This window comes from Mirounga leonina, unplaced genomic scaffold (genome assembly GCF_011800145.1).
Source record: "Mirounga leonina isolate KUSES-001 unplaced genomic scaffold, KU_Mleo_1.0 Mir_153, whole genome shotgun sequence".
In the NCBI taxonomy this organism is placed as follows: domain Eukaryota; kingdom Metazoa; phylum Chordata; class Mammalia; order Carnivora; family Phocidae; genus Mirounga; species Mirounga leonina.
In genome coordinates, this window is record NW_023270387.1 from 13,974,701 (window position 1) to 13,999,417 (window position 24,717).

At 54.9% G+C, this 24,717-nt stretch overlaps 1 protein-coding gene across 1 annotated transcript; it reads right to left on the reverse strand.

The window, feature by feature from the left end:
- Window positions 1-250: 250 nt before the first annotated feature.
- TMPRSS13 (transmembrane serine protease 13) lies at window positions 251-18,604 on the reverse strand. The gene is made up of 13 exons (XM_035009425.1): window positions 18,434-18,604; window positions 17,063-17,297; window positions 15,932-16,036; window positions 13,474-13,596; window positions 12,388-12,517; window positions 10,514-10,606; window positions 9,471-9,514; window positions 8,112-8,274; window positions 7,090-7,262; window positions 4,334-4,432; window positions 1,254-1,396; window positions 948-1,100; window positions 251-277 (listed from the first exon to the last, which is right to left on the reverse strand). The coding sequence occupies exons 1-13, from the start codon at window positions 18,602-18,604 to the stop codon at window positions 251-253; spliced, it is 1,659 nt and encodes a 552-aa protein (XP_034865316.1).
- Between the last annotated feature and the right edge of the window lie 6,113 nt (window positions 18,605-24,717).

Consider the following 24,717-nt stretch of genomic DNA (forward strand, 5'->3'; position numbering starts at 1 on the left):
ACTGTTAACTCCAGGTGCTTTCCAGCCTGGGGTTTGGGAAGAGCCGACCACTCTCCTGGTTTCTGAAGACCTTGGGACAGCAACAACACACACACACACACACATGCATGCACACACGCATGCACATTCACAGAGGCAACAGACAGCGGAGGTGGGAGTAACGGAGGTGACTGGTGGCCTTTAGCCCAGGTGACACTGCAGATGGCCCAGACACTTTGGCCAGTGCCGTGAGGGGGGACAGTCCAGCTGCTTAGGATTTCCGGAAGCGCACCTCCCTCTGAGGACGAGAACAGGGAGAACAGGGTGAGGCTGGGTCAGGAATACAGATGTCAAAGGTGGGGGTTCAGAGCCTGAAATTCAGTCCAGATGTCACTGGGCACTCAGTAAGGAGGAGCCATGGAAGCAGAGAGACCACTAGGCTGGATTTCTGGAGCAAGCACCTGAGCTCTCTGCACTGCTCCGCCCTCGCTCGGGCAGAGCGGGGAAGGGGAGCATAGCGTTCCTGCTTTACAGCTAAGATGGCAGGTGCAGGGAAGGTAGGGCTGCGCTGGGTCGGCAGAGGTGGGAGTGAAGCCCCGCGCCCCAGATCCCCATGAGACTAACTTCCTGCCAAGGAGAGAGGCCTCCTGCCCACGCCGCTCCACTGGGCTGTGTGAACTCACACCTTAGCCATCCCTGGGGAGAGGACATGCTACTGGGGCCCAGCCTGGGGCCACCCCTTTCCAACCCTTCAGAGGAAGGAAATGGAAGGCGAGAAACACAGGCTGGGGTTGGCCCAACATTCGATTCCTGTCCTGTCCTGGTCTTCCGTACTTTCTGAACACCCCCAAACATGAGGGGTGAGGGGACCTCTCCTAAGACCCCAGGGAAAGTCTGGGACCTCTACCAGGCACCCCACCTTGGGAGTACCCAGTCTGCCCCGTGCAGTGGCCCGTGCAGGCTCTCACCTCCATCTTGCTATAAATCCAGGGGAGGACTTCGGTCACTTTGGTGTACACACCGGGCTTGTTTCTCTGGCCACAGCCCGTGCCCCAGCTGGTGACTCCTGCCAGGTACCAGTGGCCTTTCTGCTCACAGACCAGGGGCCCCCCGCTGTCTCCCTGTGGGGGGAGCACACATCTCAGCACGGTGGGAGAGGTGGTCCTTGAGCAGGAAATGGCTGGCACCTGCTTCTCACTCAAAACCCACCACCCCAGGCTTCCCCCACAGCCCCTGGCTCCCAGGACCTGAGCCCCACCCAGAAGCAGCCTCACCTGGCAGGAATCTCTGCCTCCCCGAAGGTCCCCGGCACACATCATCCTTGGGGTAAGGTAACTGTCATAGACCAAGAAGTCATTGCATTTCTTAAAGTCGATGAGGTTGACCTGTACCTCCCGGAGGAAGGGGGATGTCTTTTCTTCAGAGAAGTCAAGTGGAGGAAAGAGAAGATGGGAAAGGAGTGAGACCAGATCTGGCTACCTTCACAACCTTCTAGCTGCTCACCCCAGGACTCAGACTCACAGCTTCCTGGGAGTGGAGGATACCATTCCCGTGGTTGGCCACCCAGAACATAGGGGCACACACACCCTCGCACCACACACAACTCCCTACACATAACATAGAGACAGGCATGTACACAGACAAACTCACAAGCCTATTGGGCTGCCTTCATCTTGCACAATCTTTTCTGTATTCAGAGCACCATCAAATACATCATTTCATTTGTTTTCAGTAACTATGTGTCCTAACGAGGTGTAATTAATCCATTTACAGTTGGAGGAACTTATGGCCAAAGGCGTGACTTGCCCACAGTCACACGGCCAGTCAGTTATGGAGTCGAGACCAGAACAAGGCTGCTCCCAGGCCAGTCACCATCCATTGCACTGAGCAAGGGAAAGGAGGCCCCGAAACCCGTAACTGGCCAGAGGCTAACCGTGAGGCCAGCCAAGTGCTCTGGGGCCAAGCATAAACCACCCCACAGAACCAACATCAGCAAAGACCACTCAGCTATAGTGATGAAGCAAGGCAAAAGAAGACCACTTTGTAATCTTGTTTAAGCATAAATGAAAACAAGGTAGGTTACAAACCACAAAAATATCAACCGTCCCCTCTCCCAGCCAATAGGAGTGGCTACTGCCTCTTCACCAATTATAGCTTTAGACTCAGCTTAATCTTAACTCCTAGATGAGATTATTAGGATGTCCAATCATAGAGTTATCCCTGCTTCCTGAAAGCATCCAATCTAAAGAAATGCTCCACTTTTTTGAACCGCCCACCTCCCCAAATTCTCCAGATCCTATGATAAGTCCTTTCTAGCACTCTGTTATTAAGACTTCCATGGAAAGACATGTATCATATGATCTCACTGATATGAGGAATTCTTAATCGCAGGAAACAAACTGAGGGTTGCTGGAGTGGGGGGTGGGGTGGGAGGGATGGGCTGACTGGGTGATAGACACTGGGGAGGGTATGTGCTCTGGTAAGCGCTGTGAATTGTGCAAGACTGTTGAATCTCAGATCTGTACCTCTGAAACAAATAATGCAATATATATTAAGAAAAAAAAAAAGAAGAAGAAGAAGGTAGCGGGAGGGGAAGAATGAAGTGGGGGAAATCGGAGGGGTAGACGAACCATGAGAGACGATGGACTCTGAAAAACAAACTGAGGGTTCTAGAGGGGAGGGGGGGGAGGATGGGTTAGCCTGGTGGTGGGTATTGAGGAGGGCACATTCTGCATGGAGCACTGGGTGTTATGCACAAACAAGGAATCATGGAACACTTCATCTAAAACTAATGATGTAATGTATGGGGATTAACATAAGAATAAAAAAAAATAAAAAGACTTCCATGGTTCTCCATGGTATATGTTCCCCTCTGTGCAGTGAGCAATGAGCCCAACGTGTTCAGCTACAGGGGGTCTCCGGGTGGTCTTGGCTGGAGACCAACTGCTTTGACATATACTCAAGTGTATATATGCATGTTCGTCTCGGGTTGGTTTACAGGATTGTACTTCGGAGCACTCTGTGCGAAGCTGTTTGGGGGACACAGGTACCTGGTGTGGTCTTCATTTAGGGGGACACAGGTACCTGGTGTGGTCTGCATTTAGGGGGACACAGGTACCTGGTGTGGTCTGCATTGATGGAAGGATCTTAACCAACTAAGTGGAGCCTACATGGTCTGAATACAGGATGCATAGTGTTGTCAATAGTCAAATAGTCCATTTGTCGTCAAATAGTCTTTCTTTTTTGTAAAGATGTGTGAATGAAGGGTTGGTATCCTCACCAGGAGGTGGTACCTAAGGGTTCTGAGGAAATAAATGTACAGGCTCTAAGGTACAGAGCTGTATATAAACACATTTTGTATATTCTTACAGGATAGATTTTCTGAGCTTATACAGCTATATGTGAAAGTAGCTGATTATTAGGTAAGCCTGTGTCAACAGGTGGTATTTTTTTCACTTGCACATTTGGGACTTTTTCTTTTAATTGACTAAAGCTGCATATACTGAAAACAAAAACAAAAACAAAAAATTTTTTTCCATTTTGTTTTCACTTTTTAAAAAAATTCAGAATAACTTCAATTTATTTATTTATTTATTTTACTTCAATTTAATGGGGACTTTCTCCATGGAAGAGTTAGTCCAAAGTTTAAGAAACAACCGAGGCTCTGGTGGTGGGTATTGAGGAGGGCACATTCTGCATGGAGCACTGGGTGTTATGCACAAACAATGAATCATGGAACACTTCATCTAAAACTAATGATGTAATGTATGGGGATTAACATAAGAATAAAAATAATAAATTAAAAAAAAAAGAAGTGTTGAAATGAACAAACATTGTTTAACATTGGATTCCTATGAGATATATGAAATTTCAAAACACTTTTAAGGATTAAAATACTTTTGTCACAAAAAAAAAAAAAAGAAAGAAACAACCGAGGCTCTCTGTGAGCAAGTGGTATAGTATGATGCGGAGAGCATCATGGCAGGGTGGCCTGGCAGGTTCTAGATTATTCTAGACTACTCTAGACTTAGTTCTGTCTATCAGAAACTACCAGGGTGACCCTGGGCAAGTGACAGAGCCCCAAAGGTCTTCAGTTTCCTCATTTGTAAAATGGGGAGAATGGGTCAAGGGTGGAATTCGGGAGATCAAAAGTTTCTAACAGGTGCTATGAGATGTATTATAAACTGGTCTGCTGTGTGTGGGGGTGAGGTGAACACACACATCCACATTCAGGCCCATGAATCTCTATGCCCAAACCCTCATCTAGACAGGCCCTCCTCTACACACCCTGACATATCACCCCCACACACTCCGTACAGACACAAAGACACAGCCCAGCATCTCCGCCTCTCACCATCCGTCTCCTTGGTCTTGCCAAAACCTGTGATCCAGCAGGTCTCATTGAGGCTGAAGGTCTGTCCGTGCATAGGGAGGCAGGCGGGGTGGATGTGAGCTACAACAAGACATCGAGACATCAGAGCAGGGACAAGGCTGGAGGTCTCAGCTGGGGTGGTACTGTGGAGGGACAGGGTGCCCATGTCCTAGGACCCTCCCTCCTTGCCCCCCAGCGTGGTTCTGAATCTTCCAGGGCCTTGAACTGACCAGGCAAGAAACTCAGTCACTTTATCTTGACCCTCTGGCCTTCAGGTTGCTGCTGGAGTTCCCTCAAGCATCCTGATCTCAGTGGGTGCTATGTGGGCAGAAGCATATGCCTTGGAAACCCCCTGTGCCACGCCAATCCCACGTGGCCATAGTCTCTCCCTTCTAAGAGCGGCCTTCCCGGCTGAGCCTCCTCCATGCCCGTCCATCAGAGGAAGGAGGAACAGCAGGCTAAGTCCCAGGCATTAGCACCATGGCATCTCAGCGATGTGTCCAGCCTGGTTTGGGGAGAGCACCCACATGTGGGTCAGGAACTAAGGGACTCCCTCCAGGTCAGACAAGCTCCCCAAGTGGGAAGAGCACATCCCTAGAGGTACAGACCACAAAACCACTGCTCCCTTGCCCCCATGCTCAGAAACATTTAGAAGGTGCTGTTGTACATCATGTCACAGCTCCCTCTGAGGACTGGGATCTTTACTAGGGCAGGGACCACCAAACTCCACTTTGCAAAATGAAAATATCAGCTGATAGAATGTTTGCAGTGTTCTCAATTGTTTGTTATGCTCACCGCAGCTTCCTGCACCTAGAACAGTGCCTGACACATACAAAGTGCTCAACAAACATAGAAAGGAAGAAAGGAAGGAGCGACACAGAGGAAGGGGGTGTGGGAGAGGGAATGAATGCTAGATTCTTCTCCTATAAATTGGGCTCTAAGTATCGGGGTCTAACACATTGGTCTGCTAGAGAGTAAACAAACAAACAAGAAATGAAGGAATGGCATCAATTATTAACCAAAAAATGCAAAACATAATTTCTTAAAATATGCTCATTTTTAAGAGGTAGGGTCTTAAAAAATATATAACACGGTTCTATCCTCCACTCGTTTTTATGGGGGAATTAAATTTATCAGTGAGTTTTCACAAGGTTTCTCAGATAGTACTATGACTTGAAAGTGCTCAGTCCACCAAGGAGTTTAAGAAAATCTACCCTGATTTCTAAACCAAAAATCAGGGCACATGGTCTGACCATGGGACTATATAAATCTAAGCTGTGATTCTCAGACTAGAGGTGTGCTTCCTGCCCAGGGGCCTATCAGAGTCTGGAGAGGGACTGCATAGTCTGAAAAGCATATGCAATGTTATAATAGCTTTCATTCGGTTTTACAGATTACTTAATTTGATTGGGAATTCCAAATAACATTAAGTGGGGTCGGGGGGGCGGGACATCTGGATGGTTAGCCAAATGGAGTCTGGGTTTGGCAAGGTTGGAAAGGCCTATTCTGGTCCTGCAGACTGCCCCCTCTTAGCTGGGCATGAGGGGCAGCGCATGGGCAGAGGACCGCCCCTCGCCTTGCAAGTCCCGGGGCTCCTCAAAATAGGCTGGTAGGCTAGAGCGGAGGAGGAGTGGCGGGGAGGCTGGCCCTGGGTGGGCGTGGCCCTGGATGGGCGTGGCGCTGGGCCAGCCCCGCCCAACCGAGCTCAGCCGCCGTTTCCTCCTCCTCACCCCACAATGACGACCTAGTGTCTGACTCAGGACCGACACCGCCTTTGTAATTAATGTGCCAGGAAAGACCAGCTCGCAGGCTCAGAGCACGAGAAAGTCTGGACTAACCAGAGAGCCCTCCAAGGCTGCCAGAAAGCCCAGTCCACCTTAGCGATCCTTCTTCAGAGAAGCCCCATGTGTGCCACCTCGGCTCCCCCAGCTGTTCCCGCCCTCAAGTCACTGACCTCTACTGACTGCGCGTCCCCCAGTTTGTTCTATTTGCAACTGCAACTGCAGAGCGCGCTGCATAGCAGCAGACACACAGTATTTGGTAAGTGCACACATGAGTGAGTGAATTAATGGATGACACCCTCTTTGATCCCCGAACAGCTCCCCTAACATTTCCACCCTGTGGCCAAAACTCGTCGCAATTCACTGTCTGAACTCTGAAAGTGTGCTCGTTTTGTGTTTCCACCTGCAGTGATCCCAATTTGCCAGCAGAGAGCCCAGCAAGAACAGCATTGCTCCGGAGGCAGACCCACCTGGATCCCATCCTGGAGCTGCCGCTTAGTACTCCGTGGCCTTGGGTAATTTTCTCTCCCTGAGGCTCCATCTCCTCAAATGTAAAATGAAGCTAATAATAGTACCTGCTCTACAGGATTGGTCGGGAAGAGTCAATGAGTCAATGATACCGCAGTGGTAAAATGCCTACCACAGTGCCCAGCCCCTGTTAGGTGCTCAATAAATAGGAGTGACATAATTCGATCAATTTATATTGGTTAAGACCAGTATCCAAGCCTTATCTCTGTCACCAACTTGCAGTGTAAGATGTGTCATTTGGGACAACCTTATTTCCAGCCTCTGGGCCTCAGTTTCCCCAATGGTAAAGTAGAAGAGTTCCATTAAATGATCCCCAAGAGCCTTTGGCTTCCACCATGCTGAGGCTCTGGGACCCCAAGAGGGGTCTATGGACACGGCAAGGCTGGGCCCTGAGGGCTACCTGGAAGAGCCGGCGTGGCTGTGACTCACCAGACAGGGTCAAGGGCTTGGAGAGCCGCATGAGAGCAATGTCATAGTCGTCCTCCTCGTCTGTGTAGTTGCCATTGATGATGATCTGGGAGACGGAGGCTGCCTCAGGCAGCTGGAGCAGGTTGCTGGTGCCTGCATAGACCTTCCAGCCCTCCAGAATCTTCTCCTGGGTCCTGCAAGAGCCCCAAGGGAGCATGGTCCGGCTCCACGTCTGGTGGAGCCCCCTGGCAGCCGCAGCACCAGCTTACAGGCAACGGGATGGACCAAATGACCTCGGAAGGGAGCCCTCCTTCTTAGCCCGGGGCTCTAAAACAACCCCTTTTCTCCAAAAGCCCATCCTAAACTGGCCACCCAGCCCCTCACAACAATAAAGAGGAGTGATGGGCACAATCTCTGAGCATTTACCCCCCACTGTCTCCTCCGTGCACCACCAAGCTTCCTATAGGGTGGACAGGTCACAGCTCAGAAGTATTATCCTCAGCAGAAATGGAGCTGTAGACAGGACAAAGTCATCTGCCAAAGACTCACTCACTCCTGGGGAAGCCAGTGCCCCTGAGGCCTTGTCCTCAGAGCCCTTTCCTGCCCCCCAGCTAAAGGGACAGGCTGATGGCACCGCCCTCCCTGCGATCCCCATCCCTCAATTCCCTATTCCCGGGACAGCATTCCTGATTCCTCAGGCTCCTCTCCTGGAAGTTCGTGTTGCAGGAAGTGGCAACAAGCCCAAAGCCTCTATTTCACCCCGTTCTTCAGGGACAGGCTCCCAAGCCCTTTTTTCCTGCCTGCCTCACTCTCCCTCCGGGTCATCCAGGTTGTTTTCTCATTCTGGGCTGCGCTCAAAACAAGTAGCCCCAGTGCACAGTCCCAGGACCAAACAGCAACTGCAGATCATGGCCCTGACCCTGGGGGCCTGGGCTCACAACCAGAGCCCTCCTCCGCAGAGACAAGTCAGTCTGCCATCAGCCCTCCCCGGTGCTCCCCCGGGGCCTGGGCGGCATGGCGTCACCCGCCCCTCGGGCACTTACACGAAGAAGCAGTGGGCGGCGGTGAGCACCCACTGGGCGTCGATCAGCGTGCCCCCGCAAATGTGAGTGGTGCCGTAGTGCAGACTGACTTGCCAAGGCCACTTGCTCTCTGGGGCCAGCGCCCCTCCCACGATCCGCCCTGTCATGGCCCTCAGTCCACAGTCTGGGGAGAAGCAGGCAGATGAACCGTGACCTCGGCTGCCCTCCGAGCCACTCCCATGCTCCCTGGGCGCGGCGGGGCAGGCTCGGGCAGCCCCTTCCTAGGGGCACCCACCCGCCCATGGACACAGCATTGCTCACTTAATCTGACATGGCCCGGCTGTTTCTTGCCCAAGCAGAGCTCCCATGTGGTGAGTTGGATTTCTGGGATCACCCTGTGGGAAGTTGCATCCCTGGCAAGTTCCTCTTTCCTCCCACTCATTCATTCTTTCCTGAACTTTGACAAATGCTCACTAAAGTGCCTGAAGTTGGGGGCACTGTGCCAAGCATCAAGGTCATGATGGTGAATCCCAGGGCTGCCATGCTGTGCAGGTGGGTCTGTGCCCATATGGTTCCCCAGTGGGTCATTTAGTGCTACTGGGGACCCTGTATGTACCCCCAACGGAACATTTCCAAGCATGTTCTGGAGTCATCCCCCCAAAATTGTGGACAAGGAGGGCAGTCCGTGGAGTTTGTTTGGACGGTGTCCTTTTTGTCTTTGAAGGGGGAAAAAGGGAAGAACCAGCAGCGGTCTGAGGGGTGGGCACTCTGTCCATAGCCCCGTGCCCACCCACTCAGGGGAGCACCCCCACCTGGTCATTCCTGAGAACACAGCACTTGTAGGCTGGTTAACAGCTTGGGCTTTGGGGTCAGACCCAAGGTCAGATACCAGCTCCTCACCTACCAGCAATCTGTCCCTAAGCAAGGCAAACATTTCAGTCTCTTATCAGTTAGTGGACAGTAAAGGCACCTGCCACATGAGAACCAAATGCAATTGTTTATCAAGAGTCAGTAAGAGTCGAATGTACTCGGTAAATGTTCGCCCTGGATCTAGTTCCGCATCTGTTGATATGGGAGCTTTCCGCTGATCCAGACTAGCCCTCCCAGTCCTCCCCACACCCAGAATCCATGAGATTTGAATGGCTTCCCCCATATGAACAAGGTTGCTGGGCTGAGCAGAGTCCGGAGAAGGGAAAGTGCTACCCTGAGACTATCCCCGTGCCTTACAGGGACCCCAGCCCCGAAGCAGGCCTGCTGGTTAAGACCATCTTCCTGTGGGACCCCCAGGGCTGGCCATCTCCCCCAGAGGGGTCCCACGCCTCTGTTTCCTCACTCCCACCCCACAGAGGCCACAGCCCAGGAGGAAGAGCATCTTCTTACGGGAACACTGGAGAGAGATATACCGCTGGGAAGGGCATTCAGACCTGCACGAAGGGACACAGATGATGGGAAAGGGCACATTAGATACCTCCTCCAGGAAGCCTTCCATGATTGACTCATTCCAACTTCCTGTCCCATTTCCTTTGCATATGATAGAGATTCTGATCTCCCTCCCAGAGAGATAAACCCTTCTAGTGCTTCCTCCAGGAATGGAGATGGCTCAGTGCAAACCATCGCCACCCTTGTCCCCATGCCCCAGTTTTCTTATGGTAGATTGCACACATTGGGTAGATCCATGTCCTTTGAACTCATGACTTCATTGTCCCAGCATCTTTCCAAAGCTGAACAGGTGGCCTGACCCTCCTGGGCCAGTTCCTCAATGCTCCATGGGCAATGCATCTTACAAAACACCTAGCACAAAGCAGGCATCCAGGCTAGAGCTCGTTCGCTTCTCTTCCCTCCCCTCCCCATCCCTTTTTCTCTGGGAGCCTGGCTTCTCCTTTCCCTCCCCGAGGTAAACACCGCTAGCTGGTGGAGCACCCCTCAACCTCCCTGAGTGGGATTGGGACAAGGGCGGGGCTGCAGTGCAGAGATGACAGATGGTGTGGCCCAGGGCCTCCCAGCCAGGCCTCCCTATCCCTGACCACATGCACCTGGCCCTCCTCCTGCAGCTGCTTCCCCTCCCCCGACACCCCCCAGTGATGTTTCTCCCTCCCCACCCCAAGCCCACTCCCTGCAGCAGCTCCCAGTCCAAACACCTGGCGGATAGGTGGCCCCAAGGTCTATTCATGGTCCCTGACCACCAGATGAATGCTTGGGCCACCCCTGACCTTGAGGTTCTCTCTGCACCATGCTTCAATAAGAACTTGCAAGTCAGGAGATGGGTGGCAAATGAGGACTGTTTCTGGGATGCTCGGGACATTCACGATGGACTCCTCCTGGAGGCTGGGTCCCAAAATGGCCAAAGGAGAGGGACTCCCTGACTCAAAGCACCCCACCATCTCCCTGCTCGCAGGCAGGCAGCCTGATCCACACCACCACACCTGTAGAGGCTTTCCTGGAGGGTAGAGCTGTATTTGGAGATTGAGAAGCTGCTGGCAAGATCCCTACGGGCCACCTCGGTCGTCCGGTAAGAGCTGTAAGGGAGGGAAAGAAGGATGAGCCCCCTTGAGACAGGCTGCCCCCCTTCCCGGTGCCCCAGCTGCCATTAGAATCTTGCTGGCAGAGGACAGAGGCGGTTAAGGCCCAGTACCCCCAGCCCCCACCCGCGTATTCCACCACTGTCCCCACTAGCCCTGTGCACTGGCCCAGGACACAGCAGCATTAGCACCCCCTGGGGATTTGTTAGAAATGCAAATTCTTGGGTCCTCTTAACCCTAGATCTCCTGAATCGGGAACTCCGTCTGGTTCGATGTTTTAGCAGGCCCTCCGGGTGATTCTGATACACAAGCGAGTTCAGGACACACTAGCCGGGCCCTTTTCCAGCCAAGCTGCGATCCATGGGCCAGCAGTAGCAGCCCCCCAAACCTGCTGAGCCAGACTCTGCATTTTAAAGATTCCCCACATTATGGCTTTGCACATGAAAGTCTGAGAACCTTGTACTCGCTTACTGGACCTCAGACCACAGTGTACATAAGAATCACCTTGGGGCATTTGTTAAGCAGGTTTTCAATCCTAATCCAGAGATTCCTATTTGGGGGTGCATTTTAACAAGCACCCCCAGGGGATTCTGATGTGGCTGATCCGTGGACCACTATCTGTGTGGCACTTCTGTGCATTTCTAGAACATGGTGCACCCTTGCATGAGAGTGTGCATTTTGCACATGCTGTTCCCCTCCCTGGGGGCTTCTCTGTTCCCTGCTCTCCACCAGGTGCAGTCAGGCACCCTCTCTGTTGCGTACCCATAGTGCTTTGCACAGGTCCTTATCATTACACATAGCATTATGCTGTGGTTGTTGGTTTAAGCCTCTCTCCCCCACACCATACCGGAGGTTCTTGAAGGGCAGGGGGATCTTGTCAGGGTGCCCATGGTCTCCGGCACATATCAAACCTCAATTACGTGCTTGGAATAAATGACACACTATCTACTGAAGCCCAAGGGAAGTTCAGATTTGCATAAGGTCGTACAACTCAACAACTGAAGACGTCTGTCTTCTTCCAGCCAGATCCCCTGACTCCCCTCTTACAGATCGGAATTCTGAGGCTGGGGTGAGGGCAGAGGACAGGTTCTAAGTCCTAGCCTCCGAGCCCTGGTTTTCAAGGCGCTGCCTCGACAGAGAGTCCACAGTGACCGCCTAAACCCTTCTCCCCACAACCTCACACACATTGGTGAACCCCAAAACTCGGACCAAGAGGGAAGATGGAGTTGGCTATGTGGCCTGGAGATAAAGGGAAGAAGGGGGGACTCCTTCAAGTGGGAAGGCTGTCCTAACCCTACTCCCAGCTCCACCCCCCAGCATCTGCTTTGGTGTGAAATCTTTAGAGCCAAAGATTCTTAAGACTTTACCTGGCCACACCTGCCCATCTCCTTCCCCCTTGGATGAGTTCCAGCTCAAGCCACAGCTGCTGGAGCTCAGAGCCTGAGCCTCTAGTTTCCGGCTGGGAGGAGAAGATAAGACCTGCTCAAAGCCTACCCCCTTCACAGGACCACCGTGATCATTAACTATGACCACGGCCACAAGGCCACTTTGATGCTCCTACTGCAGATCTCCAGATCACTACTCTGGCCCCGTGGGAACAACTTGCCCCCAGACTTGGGCTCCCAGGGCCCTTTGAATAGCTCAAGAGCGTCCCGAGCTAGTGCCCTCAGCCCTGGTCCTCAAGAGTCTTTTTAATGAGTTGCCCCCAGTGAACCTGAGGGGCCCTTGCCGAGAGCCCAGGACGTCCCTGAAGCTGGGACCCAGGGGGGGAGGTTTACCTCAGGAAACCCAGCTGCTGACAGGTCTTCTCTGAGTAGGAGTCATTCCAGCTGTCACTGCAGATGGGAAGCCACTGATGGGAGGATCCGGAGTAGACTTTAAGCAGAGACTTGTCCCAGTCAAACCTCACTGCCGGGCAGGAAAAGGGCAGAGCGGGCTCTCAGCACCCAGGTCTTGAGGAATGTACTGAGTTAGGCTCTGAGACGCTCCTGTCCTGAGGCTCCTCGTTGAGGCCTGGGGAATGTCTGGGAGCAGCCAGGAGGTACTGATCACCAGCCAGGGCTCAGAAGCCCAGGATGCTCAGGAAAGGCAGAGCCAAGGCAGGGACTGGGGCAGGGCAGAGAGCTCTCTATGCCCCGGGGGACCATTGCTGGGAAAAGGGAGGAGCACTGCCAGGAGCCTTCACCCCAGGAAGGCAGCGACATGCCTGAACAAGAGAGTGGCATGGGGAATAAGGTCTGTGATCTGACTGCATGTGCAGTCAGAGAGTGATGTGGTCGTGGGCAATGACACACACAAACACACAGGGGAAATGCTCCCACAGACACCTACATCAGGGCTATACATCGGCAACGCACCGAGAAACCCCTGAGGGTCAGAGCGCAGAGAGATCTTTGTGCTCATCTAGGCTAGCTCTTTACCAACTGACCTTTATGAAACCGTAGGGGTGCCAAGTCAGAGGTCACCTGCTGGGGCCTAGAAGCATGGGGCATGGGGACAGAGCTCTGGACCCCACACCTGCCTCCAGCCAGAGTAGCTCTATTTTGTCTGATACTCGGGAATGGTCAGATTCTGAGAACCACTGATCTTGTCCAGTTCACTCATTTCACAAATTAGGAACCTGAAGCCCAGAGAAGGTAAGTGACTTGCCCGAGTCACACAGCACTCAAAGCCAGGTTTCAGACCCAGGTCTACTATGACCAGAACCCAGCTCCTCCGACTCTCTGTGCATTGCCTCCCATTCGAGCTGATACGCAGTTTGCAGTCTCCAGAGTGCATGCGCACACACGCGTGCACACACACGCGTGCACACACATGCACACATTCAGGCAGACATGCACCCATGCCCAGCTCAGCATCCTTACCGCAGCCCAGCTCATCACTCCTCAGCTTACAGTCCACGGTCCCATCACAGCGCACAGCATGGGGGGGGCAGCTCTCCACCGGCTCCTTGTACTTGATCCCCGTGTGGCCCCGCCACAAATAGACTGGAAAACAACAAAGCAGACAGCTGGGTCACTGCCAACCCCAGGAAGACAAGACACTGAGCAGCCCGAGGCCCTGGGGGTTCTGAGACACCGACCTGCAATCCCTCTTGGACTCTGGGGCTCTCTTCCCCCATCTGTATGGAGAGAAAGGCTGCTCAGGAATGCTCCGGAATGCTCCGGAAAGCTCCTGCAAGCAGGGCAGCACCAGGCAGACTCAAGCAGCCACCCAGAGAGAGAGAAAGAGAGGGAGGGACAATGAGGGAGGGAGGTGTGGAGGTGGGTACAGCTTTGGTAGCTCCCATGCCCTACATGGGCCAGAGTGGCGACCAGAGAAAGCCCTCCTCCAGAATCCCAGAGCCCCCCCCTCTCGGAGCCCCTCTGGCCTCCCTTCTTCTCTGTGCTCTGAGGGTCATGGCAGAGAAATTTCTGTCTCCAGCGTCCACACGCTCAAGCACTGCCCATGCTGTCCTCTCAAAGGCTGTTCTTTCGGTCTCAGAAGCTCCTGGATTTTCCTCCTCCTCCCTCTCCCCTACACAAGGGATGTCCCCTTTGCTCAGCTCCTGCCCCATTACTTGTCTTTATGCCTTTAGATGTCTTTCCTCTCAAAGAGCAAATCTAGGTGGCTGATTCCCAAATGTCCAAGTTTTACAAACCACCTGGGAAAGTCAGCCCCGTGACTCCCTGCGTCTGGAACACTAACCTCTTCTCAAACTAGGGATCCCATCCCTCCTGCCAGAGACACCTTCCCTTGGGTGCCCAAGAAACCCGAGTTCTACCTCCTCACCCTGCCCCTCACCCTCAGCCTGACCCCCTGCTTCTCCCGCCAGCCCTACCACACGCTCAGTCACCCTGCTCCTTCCAGACCCAGACACCAGTGCCCACGGGGCCACAGCTGGAGGGCCCCCCTGATGGTCAGCAGGCTTCAGGACATGTGGTGAAACCACACTGTGACTCTAGCTCTATCCGGGGGCCACCCTTGGATGCCAACTCATCCCTCCATGGGTCATTCCCGACTGCTCTCCCATGACTGCCAGGGGGTCCCCAGAGCAGTGCCCTGTGCGGGAGGGGCAGGAGAAGCAGGGCAGCGCATCCTGGCTGGAGGTCCACACGGACACCACGTGGCAGGCATCGTGACAGCGATGCCCCCACCTTGTCAGGCAGGTGGGGACACCGAGGCTGGGGAAGTTAATTTGTGTGGTCACACATCTGGCAAGCGGCAGAGCCAGGATGCTCTGGGGGGCCGTGCCCTTAAGCAGCACGCTACCTCCTCGTGCTCCATCCTCTTCCTGGAGTAACCCGGGCCAGCCCGGGTTTCCGCACGGTCACCCACCCAGCTCCTCCCCACACCGTGCCACCTCTTCAACAGAACCCTTACCCCCCGGCCTGGCGTTTAAAGCTGTCTACCATGTAGCTCAGCCATGCCCAGCCAAACAGAGAGCCCAGGCCCCCCAGTACTCTTTCCCTCGCTGGCTATGCGGGTCCCTTCGTTCTCCCCATGCCGACCTTGCCCCCCTGCCCCCGACATTTCCTGCAGCTGCTCGTCCCGCTCAGATGCCCTGTCCACGTGCTGTCCCATCCTCCAGGCCGTCACTTGACCCTTCGTGAGCTGGTCTCTGCCACCCCGGCCCACACAGCTGTCACATTTGTGTGACGGTCACACAAATGTGACCGTCACATTTCTTCCTGACGGTCACATTTGGCCTTAATTATTGCCATCGAGATCCCTCAGGAGACTGGACTCTCTTCCGAGGACAGGGTGGCAAAGGGTTGTCCTTCTGCCCCCGCAAGGTTCCCCGCTGTGCCGGGCCCGTGCCAAACCCAAGAACACTTTATCCCATTGTCCAAAAATGCCCAAGAGACTTTCCCTAATCTGTGTTTATATGTTTTTTTTTTTTTTAAATAATTAATGTATATAGATTTTGTGCCAGGCACCGTGCCATTATGTCACTTACGGCTCATAACCCCGTGAAGTCTTTATGAGTGCTGACGGGGCACGTGGTAAGTCAAATGCACTGAAGGAACTGAATCCCATCTGAAGATGCAGAAACGGAGCTCAGAGAGGCTAACTAACTCTCTCAAGCAAGATGCACGGGAAGTAGCAAGGATGAGGCCCGAGCCCGGGTCCTCCTAACCCAGCGGCCCGGAAGGGGCCTGGAGGCGCCTGTGGACTGTGGTCCACGGCCTTTTGCGGGAGTGTCTGTGGGGGGCACTGTAGCCAGAAGAGTGTGTGTTCCCCACTCCCGTCTCCCTGCGGCGCGCCCCCGTCCGCAGACCCCATTCCGCCCGGCCATGGGCCATGACCAGAGCCCGCCCCTGCTCCCTCCGTTAAACTCACGGAGAATGATGAGCGACACCACAAGGGCGATGAGGAGGAGGACACATCCGATGAGCGGCAGCTGCTTCTGGCCCTCCTGCCAGGTGAACTTGGGCAAGCTGATACCTAGGAGCGGGGCAGCAGCAGGGGAGGGTAAGGCTGTTGGAGAGGGGTCCAGTGCAGTGGAGGAGGGGAAGGAAACAGGCTGGCCCGGGAGGGCCCCACGGGGACCTCTCCACTCCAGAATGTGGCAGCACCCCACCTGATGCCCACAGCTCCCTTTAGCGGAGCATCTCCTCTGGGCCAGCCAGCCACACTGGCAAGTGCTCTCTTGTGGAATTCTCACAGCAACCGTGTGAGCTGGACGTTATCGTGCTCATTTGATAGATGGGGAAACTGAGGTTCACAAAAGTGAAAGAACTTGCTCGAGGTTACTTGGCCAGCGAACGGCAGAGCAGGGAGTCAAATGAAGTGTGTCTCGTTCCAAAAGCCACACCAGAGTGCCCCACCAGCCCCTGAGAGGGCAAGACTGTGAGAGGGGCCCCAAATATGGGACGGTGGGGACAGTCTGAAGCCCAGCACGAGAGGAGGGCAACATTGGGATGGGCAGACCCACTGTTTCGTTAGGGGCAGGGCCAGCCCCAAGGCCCATCTGCTCGCTCTGACTGCCAGCAACTGAACCAGGGTAAGTCGGGTTGGAAGGATGGAGGTCAAGAGTGCCTGCCTGGTCGGAATCTCTCCATTTCCTCCTCAGCCCACAGATGCGCCCACAGTCAGGACCCTGCTCCAAGGCCAACCCTCGCCTCCTGGCAGACCCATGGAAAGGGCTCTAACCAGAGTCCTTGCTCTCGAAATCTGCCCTATGACCCGCACTGCACAGCCTCCAAAGTTACAGCTGCTTTGTTGGTCCTGGTTTCTTCTCCCCGCCCCCCAAGGCCCCCATTTTCCACTGTCTTGGGCTTGCACATAATGGCTTCTTTCTGCCCCACCTCCCCAGGCCCCCCACTGCCCGCCCCTGACCATTCCCCCTGCTCCTCACACATCACTATCCAAGGAGGAGAGGAAGAGAAGAGAATCCCAACTCTGAGATTTCGTCCCCGCGCATCGCCTCCTTCCCTGTTCCTCTTGCCTTCCCTGCAGTGTCCCCCTTACCTGGGCTCTCCTCAGTGGCCCTGGTGGCTGGCGCTGACCTGGCAGGAGATGCCCGGATGGGCACGGCCCCCAGTGGTGTTGCTCTAACAAGGTACACTCTCGTCGGAGAAGATGTCATGGAGGCTGACTGGGCAGACAATGACCTGGAAGGGGATGCCCGGGCCGCGGACGCCCGGGCTGGGGACGCCCGGGCTAGAGACGCCCGGGCTGGAGACGTCCTTGCCGGCGAAGCATTCTGGAAGCAGAGTGAAGGGCATCCTTCAGGCTGCTCGCCTGAGAACCCACCCAGCTATCAGGTTTGCTGAGCCAGGAGATCCATGCTCTGGGGCAAGCAGCTAGGTGGGGAGCAAACACTGCCCCCCATCACCACCATCATCACCTCCCCACTCCTGGCAGAGAAGCATCTGAGAAGAGAGTTTCCCAGGATGGAGCACAAGTTCAAAGAGCCTGCACCCCCCACCTCCCTACAGTCTCTCCCCATCACAGGGACCTGCAGAGGTGGGCAGAGGGCAGTGGGCCATCTGCCTGGGGCTTGGGGGGCCCTTGCTTGGGCTACATGTGTCTAGGGACCCTCCCTCTGAGGGTGGCTCAAGGAGATGTGGTCCCTGGGGAGGAAAGTGATTGCTCCTTCCGCCCTCTTCACTTCTACACCCCCCACACCATGCCCTTTCCTCTTGTGGGCATCAGACTTATAAAACCCCATTCTTACTATAAGCTGTCATCAAAAAGTGTGAATAGCACTCCTTAAGAAAAGCCCTGACCTGCCTTGTAGCCCACCATTCTCAGTAACACCAGACTTGTCTCGTTCACCCACGCACCTGCACGCACGCATGCACACACATGCGTTCACTCACCCATGCATCAGAGGCAACATCAGAAGAAGGTACAGGCAGGGGTAGAAGTCCACCACTCTTGGACAAGATCCTTAACCCGACTCAGCTGCAGGTGGAGTGGTTTGCTCGCCCAGATTTAGCACTCTAGTGGATGGTTATAGAGGACCTCACGTGCTCTAAGAGCTTTATATGTATTTACTCACTTAATCCTCAGGACAGAATTGCTCCCATTTTGCACAGGGGAAACAGAAGCAGAGAGACTAAGCAATGTGATCAAACTGTCAGAGCTGGAGAGGGGCTGGGCCAGAGCATGAGTCCAGAAAGCCGGGCTCGGAGGCCAGCTCAACCATGAGGTTTTGCTGCCTCTCTGAGGAGGGATGCAGTTGATAATGCAGCATCCAGTCTTACTAGGCAGTCAGTGAGCGCTGGTGGGGTGCTCTAAATCTAAGAGAGAGCCAGAGGGCAGTCAGGCGGAAAGGAAGCCTGGTGGGGCCCCCAGTCCCTGTCACCTCCCTCTGGCCCCTTATACCATCCCCACCTCTTCAGCCCCCTCCAGAAACCCCAGAGGCCGCAGGGGGAGCTGGGACTGGATCTGGCCCAGGGGCCACATCTGACCATCATCATCATTCCTGCTGGGAGCTGACTGGCCCCTCAGGAGGGATGGTGAGGGCATCACACCTGTGCTGGGGACCCTGCGCTGGGCCACCATCGACAGGGCTGTGCAGGGGAGACAGGCTCTGGCCCCTGGCACCTGTTTCCATCCCTCACCTGCCAGTGTGCTTGACATTGGACATTATTAGTAAGCCAACCGGTTAAGAAAAAGTCCTCCTCGTTAGAACATCGGCCCAAGTCAACACCATCATCCCCACCAGGCAAGGGTTTCTTGTTTGGTTTTGTCATAATTGTTTTAAACTCCCTTTTCTAAGAGTCAGAGGTAATGGATTTGGTCACTTCCTCATTGTTCTGGAAGCTGCAAAATGAATTCAAGGAGGAATCTCGAGACCCTGACCACGCTCAGCTTACCACCGGGCGGGACCAGGAGCCATTATCCCAGGGAGTTGCTGGGTTACTTAACGGATGTGGGTAAATACACGTGGATCCAGGTGCCCCAGCGAGCCGAGCAGGGACACACTTGTGTGTGTTTAGGGACCAGAAGGGCAGCTGCCGCTGCTGCTGACCCAGCTGGACCAGAGCTTGGATTCCCCGTCTCATCCCCATTATCTAGAGACTAGATTTCCATAAAGTGAAGACAGGTGAGCCCCTAGACACTCCAAGGGAAACAGGACTGGGGCTGTGGGCAAGGAGAGGTGGGGAGGCTATGTTGAAATATAGCACCCATCGGCTGCTAGCTTTGTCTTTGGAGTCAGGCAGACCTGGGTCTCCATCCTACACCCAGCAGTGCGACCTCGGGCAAGACTCTTAACCTTCCTTTTTCTTTTTCTTAATCTGTAGAATGGGACTAATGACCCTGAGGATTCAATGAGATAAAATAGGAAATGTCTTGCCTGTGTCTGGCACATAGCAGCTGGGCAGGAAATGACCATCTCCCTTCGCCTTTGCATTAGCCCACACAGCGCCCACCTCGCTGAGATTTAACAGCCGTGGGGCATGACCAAAGGGCTGAAAGGTGGTGGGAGCTCATCTTAGGGAGAAAAGAGGGTGCTGGACAAAGGCCAGACTGAGGTCCTTCAATGACAGAGACAAACCCAGGCTGTGTAGAGTCTGTGCTTCCCACCAATGGTGGCCCAAGGCTTGGCACCTGCCCGGGACCCTGGCACTGGGCACCTCAGCTGGCCTGCCCACCTTCCCTCCCTGCCCTGCTCACACTATAAGCCTTCCCCGCCTTTGGGGGCACATTCCCACTATAGGATACAATAAAATGATAGTAGTTCACCATGTACGGTACTTGAGAATTTACAATAAGCTTCCACATCTGTGGTCTCGTGGGGTTCTCACTCCAACCCTGAGAGTTTGGTGTTTTTAGAAGTCTATTTTCCAGATGAGGAAACCAAGGCTCAGGGCTCAGAATGCCCAGAGTCACATAGTCGGGACGCTGCCCCAAGCCTGCGAGTGTCTGAGGCCCCTGCCCTCTCAGGTCAGCAGCAAAGCCCCCAGCACAGCCTTCTCCAGCTGTGTACACGGGGCAGTTAGTCTGCATTCGTGACATGGCCTGAGAACAGGGACCTGGGGCCCTGCGGCTGGGAGCACCATGGGGAGCCTGGCAGTGGGGACAGTGGTTCTACAGCGATCTCGGTCTTATAGAGCTTTCTGGTGGGAATGGCAGGTGGGTCCTGGGGCGTCCCAGGACAGGAGGGCAGCATGCCAGGCATCACGCACTCTCTACACCAGCAGGTGACTCTGGGCCAATGACCCCACCTCTTCACGCCTCCGCTTCCTCATCTGTAAGGTGAGCCAATCACCCTGCTTCAAAGCAGTGTAGTAATAGATGCTGTATGTACGGTAAGGACTTGGTGACCATGAGCTGTGACAGTGGGTGTTTATCTGTTAGAGACGCTGGACTTGAAGTAGAAGAATCTGTGTTCAAATATGACTGCATCCAGGGACGCCTGGGTGGCTCAGTCGGTTGAGCGGCTGCCTTCGGCTCAGTTCATGATCCCAGGGTCCTGGGATCGAGTCCCACATCGGGCTCCTTGCTCGGCAGAGAGCCTGCTTCTCCCTCTGCCTGCCTCTCCCCCTGCTTGTGTTCTGTCTCTCTCTCTGACAAATAAATAAATAAAATCTTTAAAAAAAAAAAATATATGACTGCATCCATTCCTGAATGGGCTGCCCGGGGGCAAGTAAGGGAACACTTCAGTCTGTCTCCACGCGTGTAAGATGGGGCTGACCTTGCCTCCTTCCCTTGATAACCGCGGAAGAAACACGGAAGAGCCTGGTCTGTAAATGCGTGTCACACCGTAACAAAGGCCGCAGCCCATCAGGCACTTAGCTTGATCCTGTTTCAACCTCATCACAGCTCTTGACGGCTGGTCTTGTTAGCCCCATTTTATAGATTTTGAAACTAAGGTCCTGGGAGATTCAGAACATGCCCAAACTCACCTCTCGGGGCTGAGTGACAGGGCTCATATCCAGACCAGGCCTCCCAGGAGTAAGTAGAGTCTGGACCCACGGTATCACGAGAGCCCCCAGTAACTTCCTGCACTTCCTCGAGGCTGACAGCTCGAGAAGAGCGTCCATACCCATTATTTCTTGTGGTTCTCACAGGGCCTCGCCCGCAAGCTGGGCAGGAACTATGACCCCCCCAGCCTATCCTTGAGGAAACTGGGGTGCAGCAGACTAAACAGCATGCCCAGAGCCCCTGAACTGATTGGCAGGCTTGTAGGGATTTATCATAACCTTCGGATTCACATTCAAGAGCTCAGGCTGTCCCCACCGGAGCGGGACCCCATGGCCTGGTCCTGCTACTGCGTCACTATGGAAGGAACAAAGGGGCCACAGCTGGCGGAGGCCCCAGGGGAGATGGTGGGAAGGCTGTGGGGGGGGCAGGAACAGTGGGAGGGAGTTAAACCAGAGGGGTAGCTGGTGGGGGGCAGGCATGGTGGGAAGCTCAGGGCAGCCAGAAAGAGAGAGCAGGGGCCTCCTGAGCCTTGCTCAGCCCTCTCCCCAATGCTGGTTCCATCTGCACATAGATCCCAACGTGCCCACCCACGGCCTCGGCCCATAGGAAGCAGGGAGGAGAGTCCCTGGGGAGGTGAGCTGAGGTCCAGGCAGGAGACCCCCCTGGGTCCCTCTTCTCTGAGTCTAGAGGGAGCTGGGGCAATGTAAAATGGGACTCATCTTGGGCTCAGTACCCAAGGGGCCAGAAGGGGGTGAGTCATCCCCAGATTCTAAAGCTGCTGCCTCTGAACCTCAGCAGCCTGTGTCAAGTCTTCCCAGAGCTGGGGTGTGGGGGTGTAGTCATGGAGGGGAAGCTGGGCATTGGGGGTGGACAGGGCAATATCCAAGAAAGAGCTGGAGGCCGTGGAGGGCCTGGTCTCAGTAGAGCAAGCACTCTGGTGTCTGAGCCGGTGGGAGGCACGTGCAGAGATTTGGGCCCCGAAGACCAAGGGCAAGAGAAGAGGCCTGACCCCAAGGCCCACATGACAGCTGTTCACGGAGAACCATGAACCCCAGCAGGATGGACAGGCAGCCCCAAGACCAGAGGAAGGCAGCCTCCACAGTGAGGCCATCTGCCCCATCCCCCTGACTCTGAGCCTCAACCCGAACCATCACAGAACACTGGGAAGAATCCACTTTTTCAGGGACCACTAGAATAGATTCCACAGCCATCCTTTACCCCTTTCATGGCCTGCCACCCCACCCGCTGGAAGTTCTTCCTGATGTCTGACCTACTAGAGCAGTAACTCATTTCCTTTCCTCCATTCTTGGGGAGCAACTGCTGAGACTCCAGCCTCCCTCGTGGTGGCATGGCCTCACCCTCAGAGCAGATGCCTTGAGTAGGTGGGGGAGAGGGCAGGAGACTTCTTGCCCAGAGCCCCAAAATGCAAGGGGCTGAGCCCAGACCAGAACCATCCCGACTCCTGGCCTTTGCCAGTGAGCAGAAGACCCTGCAATGGAACTCAGATGACCAACTCCAGGCTCTCCACAACCTGTCTGCAGGCGAGAGGCCCCTCAGCCCATCTGGGGGCAGGTGGACAGGGCAGAGCCAGGGGGTGGGTGACTCTGAACTATTTCCCTGGCCAAGCACTGCCAATCATTGTTTTTTTGTTTTTTTGTTTTTTAAGATTTTTTATTTATTTATTTGACAGAGAGAGACACAGCAAGAGAGGGAATAAAAGCAGTGGGAGTGGGAGAGGGAGAAGCAGGCTTCCCACCGAGCCGGGAGCCAGATGCGGGGCTCGATCCCAGCACCCTGGGACCATGACCTGAGCCGAAGGCAGACGCTTAACGACTGAGCCACCTAGGCGCCCCACACTGCCAATCATTCTTTCCTGGCCCTGCCTCTCCTCCCCGCCAGCCCCTAGGGTGGTGTCCGGGGTTCGCCCGTGGGGTAATACATTAGTGAGCCCTCACTGCTTCGCAGAGCTTTCATGACTCCCACCTGCCTTTGCATTCCCAGGGGCCCCTACTCACAACAGGCCCCCCGAGGTGCTCTGAGGCAGGAGGTGGCCCGGCTGGCAGGCAGGCCAGGCAGGGGTCCACAGGGAGGCAGTGAGCAATGAGCCAGAGAGAGGGCTGAACGGAGCAGTCCCTGGTTCTGGGACGCTTTCCAAGCACTTTCCTGAATAGGAGTCGATAAGAATTATTATTCCCATTTTACAGGCAAGGAAGTAGAGGCCTAAAACATTCATGCGCTTTCCTCGGAGTCACTTTGGTACATCTTACATTGCAGAATAGAGACTAAAACCCACGGGCCCTTGCACCTAGGCCATGGCCCTCTGTGCCACAGCTGCCAGGGGGAGATTGCCCGCCCCAGGCTGAACAGGACATTCTTACGGTTTCCTGTGGCAGACTCTGTCCCGTAGGCCCTTACCTGGTGGGGGACGGCAGTGAGTGAGCAAGGACCCCAGTGGTCCTGCCCTTGGCCTCTCTGCATCTCCTGCAGGTCCAGCCAGCCGTGCCAGGAGGGAGAGGGGTCCTCTGCCGTGCTGAGCCACGCGGCAGCCACCTCACGGATTGCTTGGTTTTGTGGCTACTGCCAAGGATTGAGCTCCAGGCTTTGCTTAGAGACTGTTCTCCAACCTTGGGGGTGGCCTGAGCTCCGGGACAGAAGCACCGTGGGCCTCTCAGAGCCCCCGGCAGGCAGGGAGAAGAACCTAGCAAAAGGCTCCTGTGGGAATGTCCACCTGGGCAGCAGCAGCGGTAACATGACTTCAGGACCCAAGGGCAGGTCCACCAGGGCCCGTTCAAGGCCAGCCAAAGCTGGCAGGGCCTCCCTCCTCTGCCCTGGGCCATCCCTTCATGCAGCCTGCACCCCAGGGCAGGCCGGGCAGATCACAGGCTGTCAGAGCTAGAAGGAGCTTGAAAACCCTCTAGTTCTGGTTCCTTTATCCTACTGATAAGGTGATTAAGGCCCAGAAAAGCAATGCGACTTGCCTAAGGGCACAGAGCTAGTCGGGGGCAGTGCTAGGACCCCAAATGTCATCTTCTGGTTCCTGTCCTCAGGCTCCTGCCCATCCCTGTGCTCTCCCAGTGCCCCTTACCAGGCTCCCACGGGGAAGGACTCCTCACCAGACTGAGGCGCCTGTGACAGCTTCTCTCTCCCAGAGACCCTGAGTATCAAGGATGTTCGGAGCGGGGGGCATAGGCAGGACCCTAGCCTGGCCCCCCAGCATTCTGGGCTAGGCAGGAAGAGATGCCTCCAGTCCCCACCGGAAGCACTAGAAGTTCCCAAGAAAAATCAGGAGCTCCCTTTGGCAGGACCTAAATGGTCGCCATGCCTGTCAGGACGCTGAGGAGCCCCTGGGCTGTGGCAGGGGAGGCCTGAACCCATTCCACTGTGGACCAGACTGGACTGAACTGGTCTCCAAGGAACTGGTTTGAACTGGGATGGAGTTCAGGATCATGCTTCTTTCCCATCTTTACGGTCCAACCCAGGCTTCACTGTACCTCCCTCCTACTCCCCCTCCCTGAACCCAGAGAAATTCCACAAATGCAGGCTCCCTCCTACTCCCCCTCCCTGAACCCAGAGAAATTCCACAAATGCAGGCTCCCCCTCAGAGCACAGGCAGTCTCCCCAGCATGTCCTTCCACCCTCCTTCCAAACTGGGGAACCCCTGGAATCAAACTGGGCCCCAGACTCAGAAGCCAAGCAGAGGCCTCCCTTGCTGCAGGCTTGGGAGGCACAGGGGAGTCTTGCTTCTG